This window comes from Trichosurus vulpecula, chromosome 3 (genome assembly GCF_011100635.1).
Source record: "Trichosurus vulpecula isolate mTriVul1 chromosome 3, mTriVul1.pri, whole genome shotgun sequence".
Taxonomy (NCBI): Eukaryota; Metazoa; Chordata; class Mammalia; order Diprotodontia; family Phalangeridae; genus Trichosurus; species Trichosurus vulpecula.
Window position 1 is genome coordinate 162,314,130 of NC_050575.1, and position 17,300 is coordinate 162,331,429.

Consider the following 17,300-nt stretch of genomic DNA (forward strand, 5'->3'; position numbering starts at 1 on the left):
GGTACTTTCTGGTGTACTTTTATCAAACCAAGCAGCTTTGATTATAAAAGAACAAAAATCTGTCACACCAGTCCTACCTAGCTTATGTTAGAATGAGTGATTTAAGGGAATTGTATCACTAAGCCTGATGAAGTAGAACTCTGGATTGAGTAAGCAAACTGGGATTCTAGCCCTGCTCGGTTACTAATTCACTGTGCGATGGTAGGAAAGTCACCCCCCTCTCTGGACTTCTATAATTTCATCTATAAAATAAGAACATTCTTGAGCTACAAAGGAATGTCCACATTTATGATTAGGAAGTTATGATTAGGTATTGAGCAGTTAAATGATTTCTAGTCACACACTGTAAGCCACTAACCAAAGTGACAGTACAGAAATGAACATTAAGAATTGGGTCCTTAGCTTAGCTTCCTGGCTACTTACACTTGAAGACCTCGTTTCTTCTTGCTTTTCTTCTGCTCTAACAGCTGCTCCCTTTAGGCCAAGCAAAATGTAGCCATCTTTCTACCCAGCTTGCAGGAAAGATCTTTATTCAGACCAGGATTCACAACATAGCCAGGAAAGATACTGGTCTTCCTCTCTTGGTCCTAGTATGAATTCTTAGGGGAAGACCTTCCACCATCCCATGGTTCTTGTCCTGAGAAACTTGGTCCCTGCTGTGGTAGGACCCTTCCTGATTGAAGTAAGATAAATGCAAAGATGCTGTATTCTGCTAGAACTGGAACAGGAGGAAAGCTGGAAACCTCAAAGTCGCATACTCATCTATACTCTCAGCTTGCCCTCTCTCCTCCTATTGACATCTCTGGTAGTTAGCTATGAAGGGGAGAAGTTCTACAGGGGATGGAGAAGTGGTAAGTGAAGAGGAAAAATCGTAAGTAATGGTTAAGATCCCATTTTTAACCAGTATTTATTAACTAATGATTTGTGGCAAAGTTTTTCTCACCAGCAAAACATTTACTATAAAAAGACCATGTTTCTTAAATTCTGTAATCTTGAAAAAGCTGTTTCCTTTTCCCTGACTTTTTTTCCTCCACAGTTCATGGGCCCCTACCCTTTGAGTTGCTAAGAGATTGCAGTAGGCTCTGTAGAGATGTTATTTATTTTACTGGTTCACAATTATCATTTAGGTCAGGAAGCACAGCTCTAGAACAGTGGTGTCAAAAATCAAATAGAAACAGGGACCGCTAAACTGTACATAAAGATCCCTGTGGGCTGCATATTGACTTAGAAAACCATGTTTTAATATCATCTATGTTTTATTGAATTTTTATTTCGTTAAATATTTCCCAATTACATTTAACTTCTTTGGGCTGCACTCGGGAGTACTGTGGGTTGCACATAGCCTTGTGATTTGGACCTCTGCTACAGAGTACTCCCCAGCTTCTCACATTCTTCACAATTGACCCTCAATATCTATTCTAGTATCTTCTCTTAGTTCCTCTGCTACCCACTTCCACCCCTAGATGCTCCTAATTTCCAAGTAACCAGCTGTACTAATCCAGTTCTGATATTGCATGCTGTGGCCCACTTAGAAGAAAGAAATGACATTAACTCAACTATTTCCTCATTCACTCTTTTGCACTCTTCTCCCCCTTTACCCAGTTAAAACATTCTCATAAATGTTACGAAAAGCTTCTCCCTCCACTCTCTTCTCCTACAAAATCAAGTCCAATAAAGAAAATCCACTTTTCACAATTCTCTAAATCATTAGATATAAATTATTCCAGATGAGAAGCTATTATTCAAGGCTAGGTTTTTGATTTCTCACAAAAACATCTTCAGACCTTTAAATGGGCCCCATCACTGCAAAGAATGTGCTTCAATGTAACTGAGAAAAATAAAAATTAAATGTTTTAAAAAAAAAGAATGCACTTCCACTGGAAACCCTCACTGGTATGCCCTTGCAATTCCTTCATCTGAAATGTTACCTTATTTTCAAATCAACAGAGCTAAAATGCAAGAGCATCTTTGACTTCATTTTAACTCTCAATTCACTGCAAAAGTGAATCAGCTTGTCATCACCTGACCCATCATACCCAAACGGCTAAATGCTGACTATGGGTCATACATTTCCCTTCAATTCCCTTCTCCCTGTCATAATCTTTGCATGGAGGCTAAACCATCAGCAGAATATGGAGGTAGAGAGGTAAAATAAGATTGTCTATTTGGCTAGTGTAGGCTTCCAGGAGGGAGACTATGCTCAGAGACCCCAAAATCCAAGCATAGCTAGAGTTAAGGTCCACTCTACTATCAAAGATTAAGATCAAAGCCACAGAAATGATTTGAGCAAATATGGAAGTCATTGTACCCTCGAAAGTCTTTAGAGTTCCTGGCCAATGGATCTCCCCTACTGTACTGCCAAAAATGGCGGCAATGGTGTCACCTACTCCCACAGCCAGCACTCCTGCATAAGGGACCAGAGCCCCAACCCCTTCCAGGCTACCCTTTGGGGCACAAGGTCTTGGGAATAGCCAGACAGGGAGAGACATGCCCAGCAAAAGGTAAATGTGAGTCAGAATGAGGGGGCCACTGTCCCTTTCATCAAGGAAAAGGGAGAGCAGGTTTCTCAGAGTCTGGCCCAGGGGCTTAATTCGGAAGAAGCGAATATATTCAAGGAAGATGAAGACAGCTAGGCAGACCACAGCTGCAACATATAGTAACAGTCGGTCCAATATGAGTCCTGGTATGTAAGTAGCCACTACGATGAAGTGGAAATACTTCCGGGTAATTGTGGAGGCCTGATGCTTCTTTGACTCAGAAGACAATCTCTTAGCATTTTGGTACATCACAACTAGGCAGGCTGAAACAGCCAGCAGGGACCAGTAGATGAGGAGGTAGATACGAGTTTCTGACTGGAATAGGAATTGGAAAAGCCAGAGCAAGGGGTTCTCCCGGATGAGGTGGTACAACCAGGGCATAATGACACCAAGGCCCAGCACGCCTGTCATTAGATGGAAGAAAAGAGAAGATGTCCAGCTTCCAGAGTCCATGAAGACAAAGAACGTGCTGAAGAAGATACCCATGATGACCATCCCTACTACTACCACCAGGAGAAAGAAGTCTACCGGGTCTCCCCGGCCTTGGATAACATTTAGGGATCTCTTGATGAGCTGGTTGAGAACGAAGCTGATGCCCCCTAGGATGAGCAAGGCCTCCCCTGGGGTGAAGCATCGGGGTAGCAGGTACAGGAGGATCATGTTGAGGTAGACAAAGATCAGCAGGACCTCGAGGACCTCAATCACCTCTGCCACACTCAACGAGTGTTTCATGATGTAGATGATGACGCTTCCAGCCAGACCAGAGATGACACAGGTATTGGTGGGCACGGGCCTGGTGATGCCCAGTGCCAAGACGGACAGGAAAAGCGCCAATGCCATGCCTGTGGCTGCCACCACAATGCCAAATCGCTCAAAGTAGACATTTCCTACGCCCTCGCAGCGCCTCTTCATCACCACCCCCAGCAAAGGGATGACCATAGAGGCGGGCAGGAGGCCGCTGTTAGCGGTGGTCCTGAATTGAAAGACCGCGGCCCCCTGCTGGAGCAGCCTGTCCCATTTGTACTGGACATAGAAGGCCTGAACAGCCAGGGCCACGGCACACCAGGAATAGCGGTCCCACACCGAGGCGTGGATGCTCAGCACCACTACAAACACAACGGCGGCTTCCCCCAGCGTGGCTTTGGTCGTCATGGCTGCGGCCATTCGGCTGCCCTCAGGTTGGACCAGCGCCGCTCTGTGTCCCTTTCAAAGGGGTGGGGACTTGGATCATGGATGAAAAGGGGAGAGAAACCCTCTCTCCGCACCTGAGGGGGAAGGTTTGCCAAAAGGAAAAAAGGGCGACTTGTCGGCGGCTGTTAGACAGCCCGGTGACACCCCTAGGCCCCGAGGAAGGGGCACGTGTCAGTGACCCCGATGGATGTACAGAAGAGGCTTGAGACTCACTGTTCACTCTCCATCCACATTCACGATGCAGGGAGGGGAAGAGAGGAGATGGGAGGGCTAGACCTTGCCGGAAGCAGCCCTGACGCCGACACGCCTCTCCTTCTCCCACCTCCTTGTCAGAGATCCGGGTCCAGCACCGCCTGTCCCTCGGCCACTTGGTTTTCTTGTCCTCAAACGAGGGTTTTCACCTCCCTGGAAGCCGCCATCTTGAGACCTGAAGGTCACGTGATAGACGCCGCGACAGACAAGGGACAGTGGCTTCTGGCAACCAACCATTCCACTCATTCCATTTGACTCTTCGGCCACGCCCCTACGTGGTCACGTGAGGCGGGAGGCCCAGCTCGCGGGCTACCGTGCGGTCACGTGGGGGGGGCGCGAAGATGGCGGCTGCCGCCGGCGGGCTCTGTGTGAGGTAGGGGCCGGGAATTCTTGGTGCTGGCTGGAGGGGGAATGTGGGGAGAGGGAGCAGTGGTGAATGGAGGGCGGGAGGCGGAGGGAAGCTGAGATATACAGGGCGTAGAGGAAACGGCCCTGGGGGCAGCGGCGGTGGGGCTGGGGTGGCGGGCGACTAGACGGTTACTTTCAAACCGGCCCCCGTCCCGGGCACGAGGCCCCCACCGCGCAGAGGGGCGCTGGAAGGGGAGCGAAGAGGCCTAGACGAGAGCAGCCCCTCCTCCCCCTTGTGCGTGAGCGTGCTCGCGTGATCCCTCCTCCCTATTCCCCTCCGCTGGTGCTGCAGTCCCCGATCTCCCGCAGGCTGGGGCTGCCCCTCCCGCCCGGGGGCGTGGACCTCTCCTGGAACCGCCCCCACCCCCCAGCCTCCCACTGATCTGGCCCGGCTGGGGCAGGCCTCTTGTGGGGAGCCGATCTGGCTGTCACCAGCGCGGTTGCCTGCCGCCTTTTTGGAGATTCAGCTAGGGCGATTGTTGTTGACCAGTTCATTCATTAGTTCAGCAAACTTTTATTAAAAGCTTGTTTTGTGCAAGGTAGTATTCTGTGCAGTGGAGAAGAGCAGAAAAAGATTCATTTCAAAGGTGTTAAGTGTTAAGATTTAATCCAATATCTATTGTGTTCAAGGTTTCCTTTACTAGGGGAGTCTGTTCAGCAGACATAGGTGCATGGTAAGTGCAGGCCACTGTTTTAAGCACTAAGGAAGATTTTTTAGAAAGACTTAGCTGAAAAAAAAGAGACATTTATTCAAGTACTAGGCTCTACTCCTCGTCAAGTCCTCCATAGAAAGTCCACCCAAGCCACTGGAATGTTTCCCTTGATTGTTTTAATACTTAGAGAATTGAAAGAGGCCACCAAACTGGAAAGGACTTGTGTTTCACTGACATTGTATAGCGAACCCCATCTCTGGAATCAGAGAGCCTGGTTGAAGTCTCATGGCTGATGCTTAATGTGTAACCTTAAGTCATTTATCCATCTTGGGACACAGTTTCCTCACCTGTAAAAGGAGGGAATTTGATTTGGTTTGACTAGATAGCCTCTGAGGTAACTTTTAGGTCAAGATCTATGTTAGAATGTGATAAGACTGTGTTATCAGAGTACCACCCTCACTAAGTATAGAAAAGTTTGGCAATCAGGTAATGAATTTTTTCAGCTATTGCAAATCAGAAAAACCATTCATCATGTTGTGCTGGTGGAAAGAGAGGAGGGATTTGAGATCATAGGATCATAGATTAAGAGCTTGAAGGGACCTTAGAACCTCTCCAAAGTCCAGTCCCTCCATTTTACAGATTAGGAATCTGAGGCACAGAGAGGTAAAATGATCTGCCCAAGGACATACAGCTAGTAAGAGTTTAAGGTGCGATTTGAACCTAGGTCTTCCTGAGTAGAACACCTTAATCTAGAGATCTTTACTGAAAGTGGAAGTTCCCATTTTATGAGATCATGGATCTTTTGGCTATTTCAATGCATCCCTGACCTGATTGATAGAGATTTTTCCTTCTATGACTCTTGATCATGTCCTCCTGTGGGATTCAGTACTTCCTATGTTCAGGGTGCTATGCCAGGCTCTAGAAATAAAAAAGATGAAAAGAATGGCATAGTCCCGTCTCTACGAAGTTTATAGTCTAGTAGTAGATAATACATTTTATATAATAAGTACAAAGGAGAGATCCGTATTGAGTTTTATAAAAAATCTGAGCAAGGAGTAATCAAGGAATCTGACTTGTACTCAGATAATTATAATACAAATCAGAATGTGGTAAGTGCATAAAATGGGAAATTTAGTTGTAGAACCTTCTCTTGCAGATCATCACAGCCCTCTGTGCCAGGATTTATATCAGAGGCTTTGTGGCAGTTGTCTCATACTCTTTAGTTTTTTGTGTGATGTTACTGTAGCCAAGATCAAGATTCCTTCATCCTTTTTGTTGATATATTTCATAACCATTTCAGACCCTAGGTGTGACAGTTGTTCTTTAGACCCCTCAAGTTTCCTTGTAGATCAAGGCATGTTATTTTATTAAAAATAGGTAAGAGTTACCACTGAGCTACCTTGTTGTTGTTTAGTCATTTCTGTTGTATCCAACTGTTCAGGACCCCATCTGGGTTTTTTTTGGGCAAAGATACTGGAGTGGCTTGCCATTTCCTTCTCCAGCCCATTTTACAGATGAGGAAACTGAGGCAAACAGTTAAGTGACATGTCCAGGGTCACACAGCTAATAAGTGTCTGAGACTGGATTGTTGAGCTCAGGTCTTCGTGACTCCAGGCCCAGAGCTCTGTCTGCTGCACCACCTAGTTGCTTAGTGAGCTACCCATCAGATTCATCAGAGCCTTGGAAGTGGTACCACTGACTCAGTGGAATGTATTTCTAGTCATAGAGTGGCTTGTGGTCTGTATTAGAGTTAGCTCTCCATTCTCTTTGTTGTTCAAGATAAGCCCTTTTTCAGGAAAAATGCTGCAGCTCCTTCTTAAAATGTCTGGGTTCTTAGACCAAAAGTTGGAAAACCTAGGTTATATTTCTGGTAGCTTTTTACTCACTGAGCTTGTTAGGTAAATTACTGTACTAAGCCTAAAGTTTCTCCCAAGTTCATCATTAGAACTTTGCATAATGAGGTCTTGTAGGTGAAAAGAATTGAGATGTCAAAGAATTACTTTGAGTTCCTTGAAAGATGTGTATCTAAATCAAGGAGATACTGTTCTGTATAGTAAAGGAATTAGACTAGTTGACCTGTGAAATCCCTTCTGGCTCTCAATTTATCCTGTTCAGAAATTTTCTCTTGGAAAGCACCCCAGAGAGTGATTAGAAATCAGTTAAGTTTTGGTGTTTTTCTTATATCCCTTTTATTCTTCAGCTAGTGCATTTGCAGAAGGTTAAGCTGTATATATGCATATTATAAACAAAACTAGAACTGCTGTTTAAAAGCTTTTTGTTGCTAAGCTTGAATCTTAGTTTATACAAGAGTTGCATATCTCTGTGGGTGGACTCATGAGAATCAGTAGGCATCTTTTATTTATCCTCCTGTGGAATGTCTGTTTAAAAAAAATCACATCATCAAAGTTGTATGGCTCTGTCCCAGTTTTGCATCTTAGTTTGTAGAACTGAAGAAACCCAGCTTTCAAACAGACTTAGCCAAAGTATTCAGCCAGATGAATGTCTCTAGGGAAGATCATTTTTGTCTCCTGTAGCTTTAGCATCCAAAGTCCTGGGTTTAAATGGCTGACTTTTCCTAATTTAAGCAAGTCACTTAACCTTCCTGGGCCTCATTTTGCCCATCTGTAAAATGAAGGTATAGACTAGATGGCCTCTGAGTCTCTTCCAGCTTTGGGTCTAAGTTCCTATGACTTTATGTGTGATAGGTCACATGGAGTGTTTTGTTTGGGGCTTAGAAGCCAGGAAATTTGGTATTTCTTTTCTAAAACACTTATGTAAGGTACATACATGTGTATTTTATTAATATGATAGACAGTGTGGAGTAGTGGAAAGGCTGCTGGACTTGGGGTCAGGAAGACCTGGGATTGAATACTGTCTTTGACACCAGCTGTATGACCATGGTTAAAATCATTTGATTTCTCTGAGCCATAGTTTTCTTATTTCTAAAATGGGAGATACCTGCTTCACAGAGTTCTGAGGTACAAATAATTTGATGTATGTAAAGTGTTTTGTAAACCTTAAAGCACTGTATAGATATCAGCTATTATTAATATTCTTCGAATTATTTTTGAGCAGTGAATTTGGGAGTGCTTCTTCTATTGGGTACAGAAAGCTCAGTGAGGGGAAGAGATAGTGATATCTGATGCTTTTTCCTTCTAAGCATCAGCCCTTAGGAACTAAGTACAGACTTTTTAGGTATGTTTCAGATTTCCTTAATTTGAAAATTCTGAAAATGAGCTTTCAGACTGGAAAGATAAAGTTCTATTATTTATATTATATTTCAGTGATCCATATGGATACTTCCTTTACCAGTATAAATCACAAGCTCTTCACACCTTAGTAGAGGTTTATGTGAGTTGCTGTTGTCAGAGAACCTCATCATTTTGATGTCCAGCCTCCTGGTGATGACTCTCTCTAAATTTAGCTCGGATGGTCTTTAGATGACAGCAAGACACATCACCCAACCCCATGCATTGATCCAGGAAGCTTTTATAAAATATTGTTCCCAACCTCTTTATTCCTCTTCATATGGCCTCCTGAGGGGCTGGTATTGTAGGACACATTTTAAAATTTAATTCTAGATCGGGTGGCAAAGTGGTATAGTAGATAGCTGGCCTTAGGAGCTAGGAAGACCTAGGTTAAAATCCCACCTCTGATACATGCTGGCTGTGTGAACCTGGACAAGACACTTAACCTCTCATAGATTAATAGGCAACACTGTTTAAGAGACTAAAGTTTGTAGTGAAGGTGCTGACCTGCATCACAGCCCAGTCTCTTTCCCCAATTCTAAGATGTTAAAAAAAAAAAATCAGGTTTCCTGAATGACCAAAGAGGGTATAGAAACAGTGACAGGCAGCATGAAATATGGATAGAGAACTGGCCTTAGAGTAAGGAACACCCAGGTTCTAGTCCTTTTCTTGACACATTGTCATATGTTGACAATCTATGTGTTAACATAGATTGAGCCCTCAATGCTGATTTCTTAGTTGTAAGTTATGGACAGATACTGAGCTATCTTAGTAGAATTTTCCACACTGGGAATTCCCCATGGAATTGAAATCACGTCTGAACCAAAAAAAGATAAAACCAACATGATTCCCCTTTTACAATTGGCTCTGCAGTTATAATGGGTTTTTTTTAATTTAATTTTTTTTATAATGGGTTTTACAGTTTGATTAATATTGGTTTCCAGAAGTGAATAGGATCCTACACACATTGTTTCCTTTTCTAGTCTTGTTTTTCATTGGTTGTTGAATGTTGCTGGAAGGTACCAGAAGGAGGTACAAACCATGTTAGCTTCATAGTGCAGAACAGTTTCAACTTAAAACGAAAAAGGCATCCAAAAAGTTAGTCTTATTCATTTCATTTTTAGCAAGACCTGAGTATTACTCAGATCATCAGAACTTTATATTTGTTTTATTTGTATTCTGAATGTCACAATTAAAAGCTGATTCCAGTACATTTTGAATGTTTTGTTCAGATGACCAGCTTTGCCTTCTGTAGTTGAAAAATAGCAAAAATTAACATTATGAAATGCAAAATGGATAATTTTGATTACATTAAACTGAAAAGTTTTTGCACAAAGCCAATGCAATCAAGATTAGGAGGGTAGCAGAAAACTGGGAAAGAATTTTTATAATTAGTGTCTCTGATAAAGTCCTCATTTCTAAGATATATAGAGAACTGAGTCAAATTTATAAGAATATAAGTCATTCCCCAACTGATAGATGGTCAAAGGATATGAACAGGCAGTTTTCAGAGGACGAAATTAAAACTATCTATAATCATATGAAAAAATGCTCTAAATCACTATTGATTAGAGAGATGCAAATCAAAACAACTTTCTCATGATTTCTCCCATTCATTATAATTCTTCTATGCAACATGACTAATGTGAAAATGTGTTTAATAGGAATGTATCTGTAGAGTCCATATTGAATTGCATGCCATCTTGGGAAGTGGGGAGGAATTTAAAACTTATGGAAATGAATGTTGAAAACTGAAAATAAATAAGATATTAAAAAAAAAGAAAATAGCAAAAATTGCCTGTTGATTTTATCTCTTTATCCAGGAGCAGTAGAGAACTGTGGACCATTCTGCTTGGAAGATCAGCTCTGAGAGAACTAGTAAGTAATTAGCAAAGAACTAGTAAGAAATTAGTAAGTTTCTTAAAGTATTCACCAGGATCACTCATTTTCTACTTCCTTCTTTCCTATACCTGTTAACACTCTGGCTTCCACACTTTCTTTGCTCAAGTGATTCTCTTTAGGAGAGATAACAGTATTACTTGACTTTTAGTGCAGAGGGAGGGTGGGGTGGTTTGCAGGGGAAAGTTGGGGAATTTGCTTTCTCTATATCCTGAGGCAGAGCTGTCCAAAATGCAATGCCTAGAGCATAGAAGATTTACATAATCTAGAAGCATAGAAATTTACATAAATGCTTTAGTAAAGAAAGCCGAGCTACTGCAGAGCTCTCACTAAAATGGCAAATCAAAATATATTGTCTGTTATTTCAGTAAAAACCTAAGGTTGGACAGCCCTGTCCTAAGGAATATTCTTAGGGGAAATCGAGTCTGTTTCTAACCCCAGCATACATTTTCTTTTCTTTGTCCTTGTATCCTTCTTACATTCTGGCTGACTGAGTAGCTCCTTTAAATCATAATGGCTGTGGTCTGTAAGAAATATCCTTGCCTATACTCAGTTAAAAAGTATTTTCTTCTGATCCTTTAGTGACAGGTGATACATTAAAAATAAATATGATGCTGGTAGCCCTTTAGCGTTGTGGTTGTATTATTGCTTTGCTCTCTTTCAGAATCAGATCGAGTCAGAGTTGAATAAACACTGGCAGCGGCTGCTAGAGGGACTTTCATACTACAAACCTCCCAGGTGTGGTATATTCTTAAAATATCTTAATTATACATAGTATTTTATGACAGGCACTCAGTCAGCAGGCATTCATTACATGCTTCATTTGTGCCAGGCATTGTGCTAAAGTAGCATGGAATGGTGATGGAGAACTGTCCTTGAGGCCAGGATGACCTAGGTTCAAGCTCTAAATTTATGATCTTGCTTCTGATATGTGCTGGCTGTGTGATTATTGATAAAATCACTTCACCTCTGGGGAAAATCTGTTTTTTGTCTAAGACTATAAGTTGCATAAAAGGTGTCAACTTTCTAAGAGTTCCCTATACCAATGAAATCATAGGTCCAATTCCTGTCTCTATACAGAGTGTTCTGCAATTTTCATGGGGTTTCATGTATATTATTTCAAATTATCTTTACAACAGCCTTCTGAGAAAATCTGGGATTATTATCTCCTTTATACAAATGAAGAAACTGAAGCCTAGAATGATTAGTAATTATTTGGATAGCACTTTATAATTTACAAAACATATTATAGGTATTTTCTCATTTGAGCTTTACATTAGCGAGTAATACAAGTATTATCTCCATCTTGCATATGAGGAAACTGAGGTTCAGAGAGGGTGAGATCCACAATGTGCTCATTGGCAGAGGGGGCTAGTGAAGTGAAAGGACCTGGGTTTGAATTTTGGCCCTGCTGCTTAGCACCTGTGTTGTCTTGGACAAGTCATTTAAGCTTCTCTGAAGTTCATTTTCCTCATGTCTCCCTAATTACTACTCCAGTATTCTTGCTATTATACAATGCTACCACTCTCTAATTCAGGGGTTCTTAACTGGGGGTCTGTGAACTTTTTTTGTTTTAATGTTTTGGTAACTATTTCAATACAGTAGATTTCCTTTGTAATTTTATGTATTTTGTTTATACTTTTCAAAACATTCTGGGGAGTCTGTAGACACCAGATTGTCAAAAGGATTCATGACCCCAAAATAACCCCTGTTCTAATTGGACTCTACTAGTAGCTAGCTTATATTATATTTTTCTGGTGTTATCTGGATGTTCAGGTCAGAGATAAAAGTTTTATTATGAGGCTAATTGGCTGACTTTTTCTTATTTTTTTATTTGTATACTTGCCTTTATTTAGTATTAATTTATTTAATTTAAATATTTTTATTTTAAACTTAAAGAAAAGAAAAAAGAAACAAATACTAAAACTAAAATAATACAAAATAAGAAAAAAAGGCATTGTCATGTGCACAGCAGAATGTGAGAGAGCATTCAAAATATACAGCAATAAATTTCCATTTCAAGAAAGCCTATATAATAAATACTATGCATTGTATCAAAAGCTGTCCATCTTTTCTTTGCTTCTTTGTAAGTTTTCTTTTGTTCTCTGCTGTGCACTTTTTGCTTTCTTTTTTCCCCTTCCTTCCCCCCAACCATTAAGCGTGGATATGATTAGATATAGATACATGCATACATAATATACATATATATACACAAATATGCATATATACACATACATATATGCATACGTATATACACACAGATATATACATATATACACATGTAACTGTACGTATCTATACTTCACTGTTTTTCTTAGAGAATGAGAGGTTCCTTTGACAGCACTATAGAAGTCATTATAGTACTGATGTCAAGAGACAATAATTATACCAGTGTTTCAAACTTTCCATAGTGAGAACTTTTCTGTAAGGAAGAGACTATGAGACTTTTTCATTTGACTTACAGTTTCCAAATGTGTTGGCTGCCCCATTAGAATGTCAGCTCCTTGAGAACTGGGGCTGTGTGTTACGTTTTTGTTTGTCAGCCCAGCACTTAGCACAGTGCTTTGCACAAAGGAAGCACTTAATATTTTAGTCATTTGACGTGCCGGGTGACTGATTTGATGATGCTTTGAAAAATAAATGATTTTTACTTAATGAAAAATCTAATTATATGAATGAGTTTTGATTTCCATCAGGTTAGACAGAAGCACCAGCATTATTTCTGTGGTAGGTATTGTGGTGGATTGTGGTTTTTTTTTTAATAGCATTTTTAATGTGCTTGACTCTTCTGTATGCTAGAGATGGTGCTAATTTAGAAACTTATTTCTATCAATATTAAGTTATATTTTACATCCAGCAGTGTTTTTGCCATTGAGAGTGATAGAAAATGAGTAAAAGTGTTTTTTTTTTCATAGTGCAAGTTCAGCAGAAAAAGTGAAAGCTAATAAAGATGTGGCTCCACCACTGAAGGAACTGGGGCTGAGAATCAGCAAATTTTTGGTGAGAAAAGTTCAACCTTAGCTTCAAAATATTCTTGTAGATTTTGCATGAATATCTGTGCATTGTGTCAGAAAACAGCCAAGTTTCAGGCTTTTGTGCTTAAAATCCCAACTCCAGCCTACTTCTCTCATTTATTGTGTTTCAGGGACACCGAGCATATGTATCATTTGGTATTAGGTTGATTAGTTTGTAGTTAATTTAATAGGAATTTCAGAAATGGAGAATGTTACATCTTTTAATGATTGTGACCCTTACTGACTTGCTTGCTACAATTTAAACTTTCTAGGTAGAGGAACAAAATTGTTTCTGACATTCCTATAATGCTACAAAGGGAATATTTTGCTTGAGGAAAGACAAAAGATGAGTTGAATAGTGAGACCACGTCTCCTTAAATTCTTGGAAGAGAACAGTGTCTGTGTCCCATGATCTGTGAACTTTTAAAAAAAAAATCTCATGGAAGTTTGCTTATTGGTTGTTGATAGCTTTCGTTCATTCCAAAGAACAAACTGGGCTATTTTGTATATTTTTGGAGGGAGGTTGGAAGGAAGGAGATTGGGTTTCCCTGTCTTGCCCAGACTGAAGTACAGTGGCCATTCATAGACCTGATCCTATTAGTAATTGACCTGCTCTGTTTCCAGCCTGGGCCCATTTGCCTCTCCATAGGCAGACTGGTACCCAAGCCTTGCTTCTAGGGGCTTACCATATGGGCCCAGACTTAATATGGACATCCCATTGGCTTTAGTTCTACTGCAGTTCGGAAATCCAGAGCTCAAGTCCTTTACTTGCTTCATTTTCTCCAGTAGCTGGAATTACAGGCGTGTGCCACCATCCCTGATTTTGCTAGGTAGCTCTGTTGGACTTGGAATCAGAAAAACTTGAGTTCAAATCCAGCCTCAGACACTTACTAGCTGTGTGACCTTAGGCAAGTCACTTACCCTGTGTTTGTCTCAGTATCCTCATCTGTAAAATGAGAATAACAGTGGTACCTACCTCCCAGGGTTATTGTGAGGATCTGACAACCATAATAGTAGTTATGTAGCGCTGACTCTGTGTCAGGCTCTGTGCTGAGTCCTTTGCTCCTCACACAGATTGTGGGAGGTAGGTGCTACTATTATTTCCATTTTACAGGTGAGGAAACAGAGACAAATAGAGGTTAAGTGACTTGCCCAGGGCCATAGAGCTAGTGAGGGTCTGAGACTGTAATTGAACTCAGGTCTTTCTGACTCCATGTCTAGTGCCTTTGCCCACTGTGCTTCCTGGCTTCCTAAATGAGAAAGTAATTGTAAAGTGCCTGGCGCATAATGAGTGTTATTGAAATGTTATCGTTGTTATTGTCTTTTGTGGTTTCTTTGGTGAAATGGCTATTCTTGATATGCTATAATATAGCCTCTTTGTTTCAGGGCCTTGATGAAGAGCAGAGTGTGCAGTTACTTCAGTGTTACCTTCAAGAGGACTATCGGGGAACCCGGGACTCACTAAAGGTTTGTAGTTGTGTCCATTTCTAACCTTTCATTATCTCTTGTTTCTGACAGTCTTCATATCTTCACTAAAGTTCTTCTCTGATGCCTTATCGTAGAATGGAGGTGACCCTGGGTAATTAGTGGAATACAAGTTATGGTAGGTCCTGCAAAGGATTTGAATATGACCCATTGATGGATTGCATGTCTGTTTGTCTAAGGACTAGCCTAGCTAAGTAAAGAGAGACTCATTGCCAGTTGCCTACAAGGTGATGAATTTTTAGCTGCAGCAACCCCTCAAAACTGTCTACTTAGTAATAGAGATGTTGCAGTCTCATCAGGTATAGTACCCACAACAACGGTGGTGGTAACCATAACTACATAACTAGATAGTTTAGGAAATTAGCAGCAGTTGTATGCAATGTCAGACACTACTGGTTGCATGTATTAGAAGGTACCTAATTTAAGCCATTCTAAGGAAACACTTTAAGCTTTCAGAGATGCTATAGTATCTCAAGCTGAGATCCGTTTCTTGGACTTTAAGGTCTGGAAGTCCAAAGGTTGATGAGGCAAATGGAGTATACCCTTAGATACTTGAGGATAAAAAGATGTTCTCTAGGGTTGCTAAAATGACAGTTACAAAAGTTATTTATAAGAAATAAATTAAAGTTATCCTCAGTGTCTGCATTGCTTTTGGTACTATGTGATGGCTGCTAAGATTATTTATTTCACATTCATTTCTTTTATAGACGGTACTGCAAGATGAGAGGCAGAGCCAGGCTCTGATCCTGAAGGTCAGTAGTGGTAACTATTTTCATTCTTTTTAATAAAATTGGCTCTCAGAGCCTTTAGTTTGATCGCCCTCAACATTTTGGATTCCTGCCATTTCCTGGACCCTAGTTTACCATTAGTGAAGGGATGAGCTCTTTGTGAAGGAGTCTGCTAACTCATCTGTGAAATAAGAGAACTTTTAAAAGTGGATGTTTTTGAAAGAAGAGGTAAGAGCATGCTTATGAATCTGAGGGAGTTGGACTGATTGATCTGTAAAGTTCCTTTCAACTCTAAATTTATGATTGCTAGTTGGTTTGTTTGTTTTTTTCTCTCCAGTTCTAAGCCCATCATAATAATTTTCATTTCTTTATTCTCTCCTTCCCTCTCCCTCTCCCACTTCTCACCCAGCCCCCCAGCAATACCTTTGCTCTCAAAAAACTTTCCCTTCAAATTGGGATTTAACTATATGACTCTGAAGCAGTTTCCTACTAGGTAGCTTATGAGAAAGTTACACCTAGGAATTTGCTTTCAGTTAGGATGAGATAAACATCCATCTTATTGTTCTGGCAGCTGTCATGGGCTCTGCTGCTTTTCTGTCCTGTATAGGCTTTCAGGTTTGCTTAAATTTTCTGTATTTGAGAGCTTATGCCAAAGACTTTGTTTGGAAACATGTTATTAATCATTTTCTCACCTATTGACTTATGAAGGTTTTAATTTCTGTTGGACTCATAACTTTTTCCCCTCATTGGTTCTTGGACTTCTGCACCTGTACTTGCATAATTACAGTAATTTCTAATTTTGCAACCACAACTATAATCAGCAATAAACATTTAAAAATATTTTGGATAACTTTTGGTTTTATATCTTCTGTACTTTTCAGCATATTTCTACTCTCCTCCCTCTCCTGTCCCTTACAACTTTGAGTAAGAAGAGAGAAAAGAGCAATTGAGCATAACTAACCCACGTGTAGAAAAAAATCTGCACCCTATGCAGTGAACAACAAACATTTATTGAGTGCCTGCTAAATTTAGGGCATCATACTAGGTGTTGATATAGATGCCTTTGGTCTTTCCAGATTGCAGATTATTACTATGAAGAAAGGACCTGTATTCTACGTTGTGTCTTGCATTTACTCACTTATTTCCAGGATGAGAGGCATCCCTACCGGGTAAGTATTTCCTGGTTTCATGACTCTTCATGACATTGTTCAAACTGTTGTAGCTAATATACTGTGTATCATCTGTGGTCATATACATTTGGATACTTCTTATTGTAGCTACATATAATTGTGTTGTAATTTTTTTAGGTTGAGTACTCTGAATGTGTTGATAAGTTGGAGAAGGAGCTGGTCACAAAATACCGGCAACAGTTCGAGGAGCTCTACAAAACAGAGGCACCAACGTGGGAAACACATGGAAATCTCATGGTATGCTAGTATTATGTCTTTTCTAGTTTTTAACAGTTGTGTGTCCTTTTTTCCACAGGGCACTGAAATTAAATTATTTGTTTAGAAAATGTATGTAGCTCCTCTTCTCTAAAAAATTTATTGGTGTTACGCAGTTCAAAGCAGAGATGAGACATATGTTGTTGTCATTAACAAGGAAATACTTAATTCTGCATAATAACCCTTTTATCTAATATTATTAACCCTGATAATTTATTTTCCTTACCTCCTGAAAAGTAACTAATGGAACAGTGGGTCTAAGTGTTCAACTTCCTCATTGTCCTTATCGATGATCTCACTACTCCGTAAAGCATGTCCTTTCTTACTTCAAGGAGTTTTTAAAGGATACTATAAGAGAAGACCAGTTGTAGCGGTGGACTGTGAATATCTTTAAGATAAACTTGTAATTGCATTCCTGCAATACAGACTTTGTATACCAC

The 17,300-nt window shown here is 40.5% G+C and overlaps 2 protein-coding genes across 2 annotated transcripts in view; one reads left to right on the plus strand and one right to left on the minus strand.

The window, feature by feature from the left end:
* Positions 1–2: 2 nt before the first annotated feature.
* On the minus strand, positions 3–4,257 carry DOLK (dolichol kinase). Its single transcript, XM_036749171.1, has one exon. It carries the CDS (start codon positions 3,699–3,701, stop codon positions 2,115–2,117), a length of 1,587 nt encoding a protein of 528 aa, XP_036605066.1. The 5' UTR covers positions 3,702–4,257; the 3' UTR covers positions 3–2,114.
* A 43-nt stretch (positions 4,258–4,300) lies between these two features.
* NUP188 (nucleoporin 188) overlaps positions 4,301–17,300 on the plus strand; it is a 41,348-nt gene continuing 28,348 nt past the window's right edge. The window contains exons 1-8 of the mRNA XM_036750904.1: positions 4,301–4,353; positions 10,113–10,167; positions 10,853–10,926; positions 13,104–13,188; positions 14,589–14,669; positions 15,395–15,439; positions 16,492–16,584; positions 16,723–16,842. Of these exons, the coding sequence (XP_036606799.1) occupies positions 4,322–4,353; positions 10,113–10,167; positions 10,853–10,926; positions 13,104–13,188; positions 14,589–14,669; positions 15,395–15,439; positions 16,492–16,584; positions 16,723–16,842 (585 nt within the window). The 5' untranslated portion in view covers positions 4,301–4,321. The remainder of the gene's footprint in view (positions 4,354–10,112; positions 10,168–10,852; positions 10,927–13,103; positions 13,189–14,588; positions 14,670–15,394; positions 15,440–16,491; positions 16,585–16,722; positions 16,843–17,300) is intronic.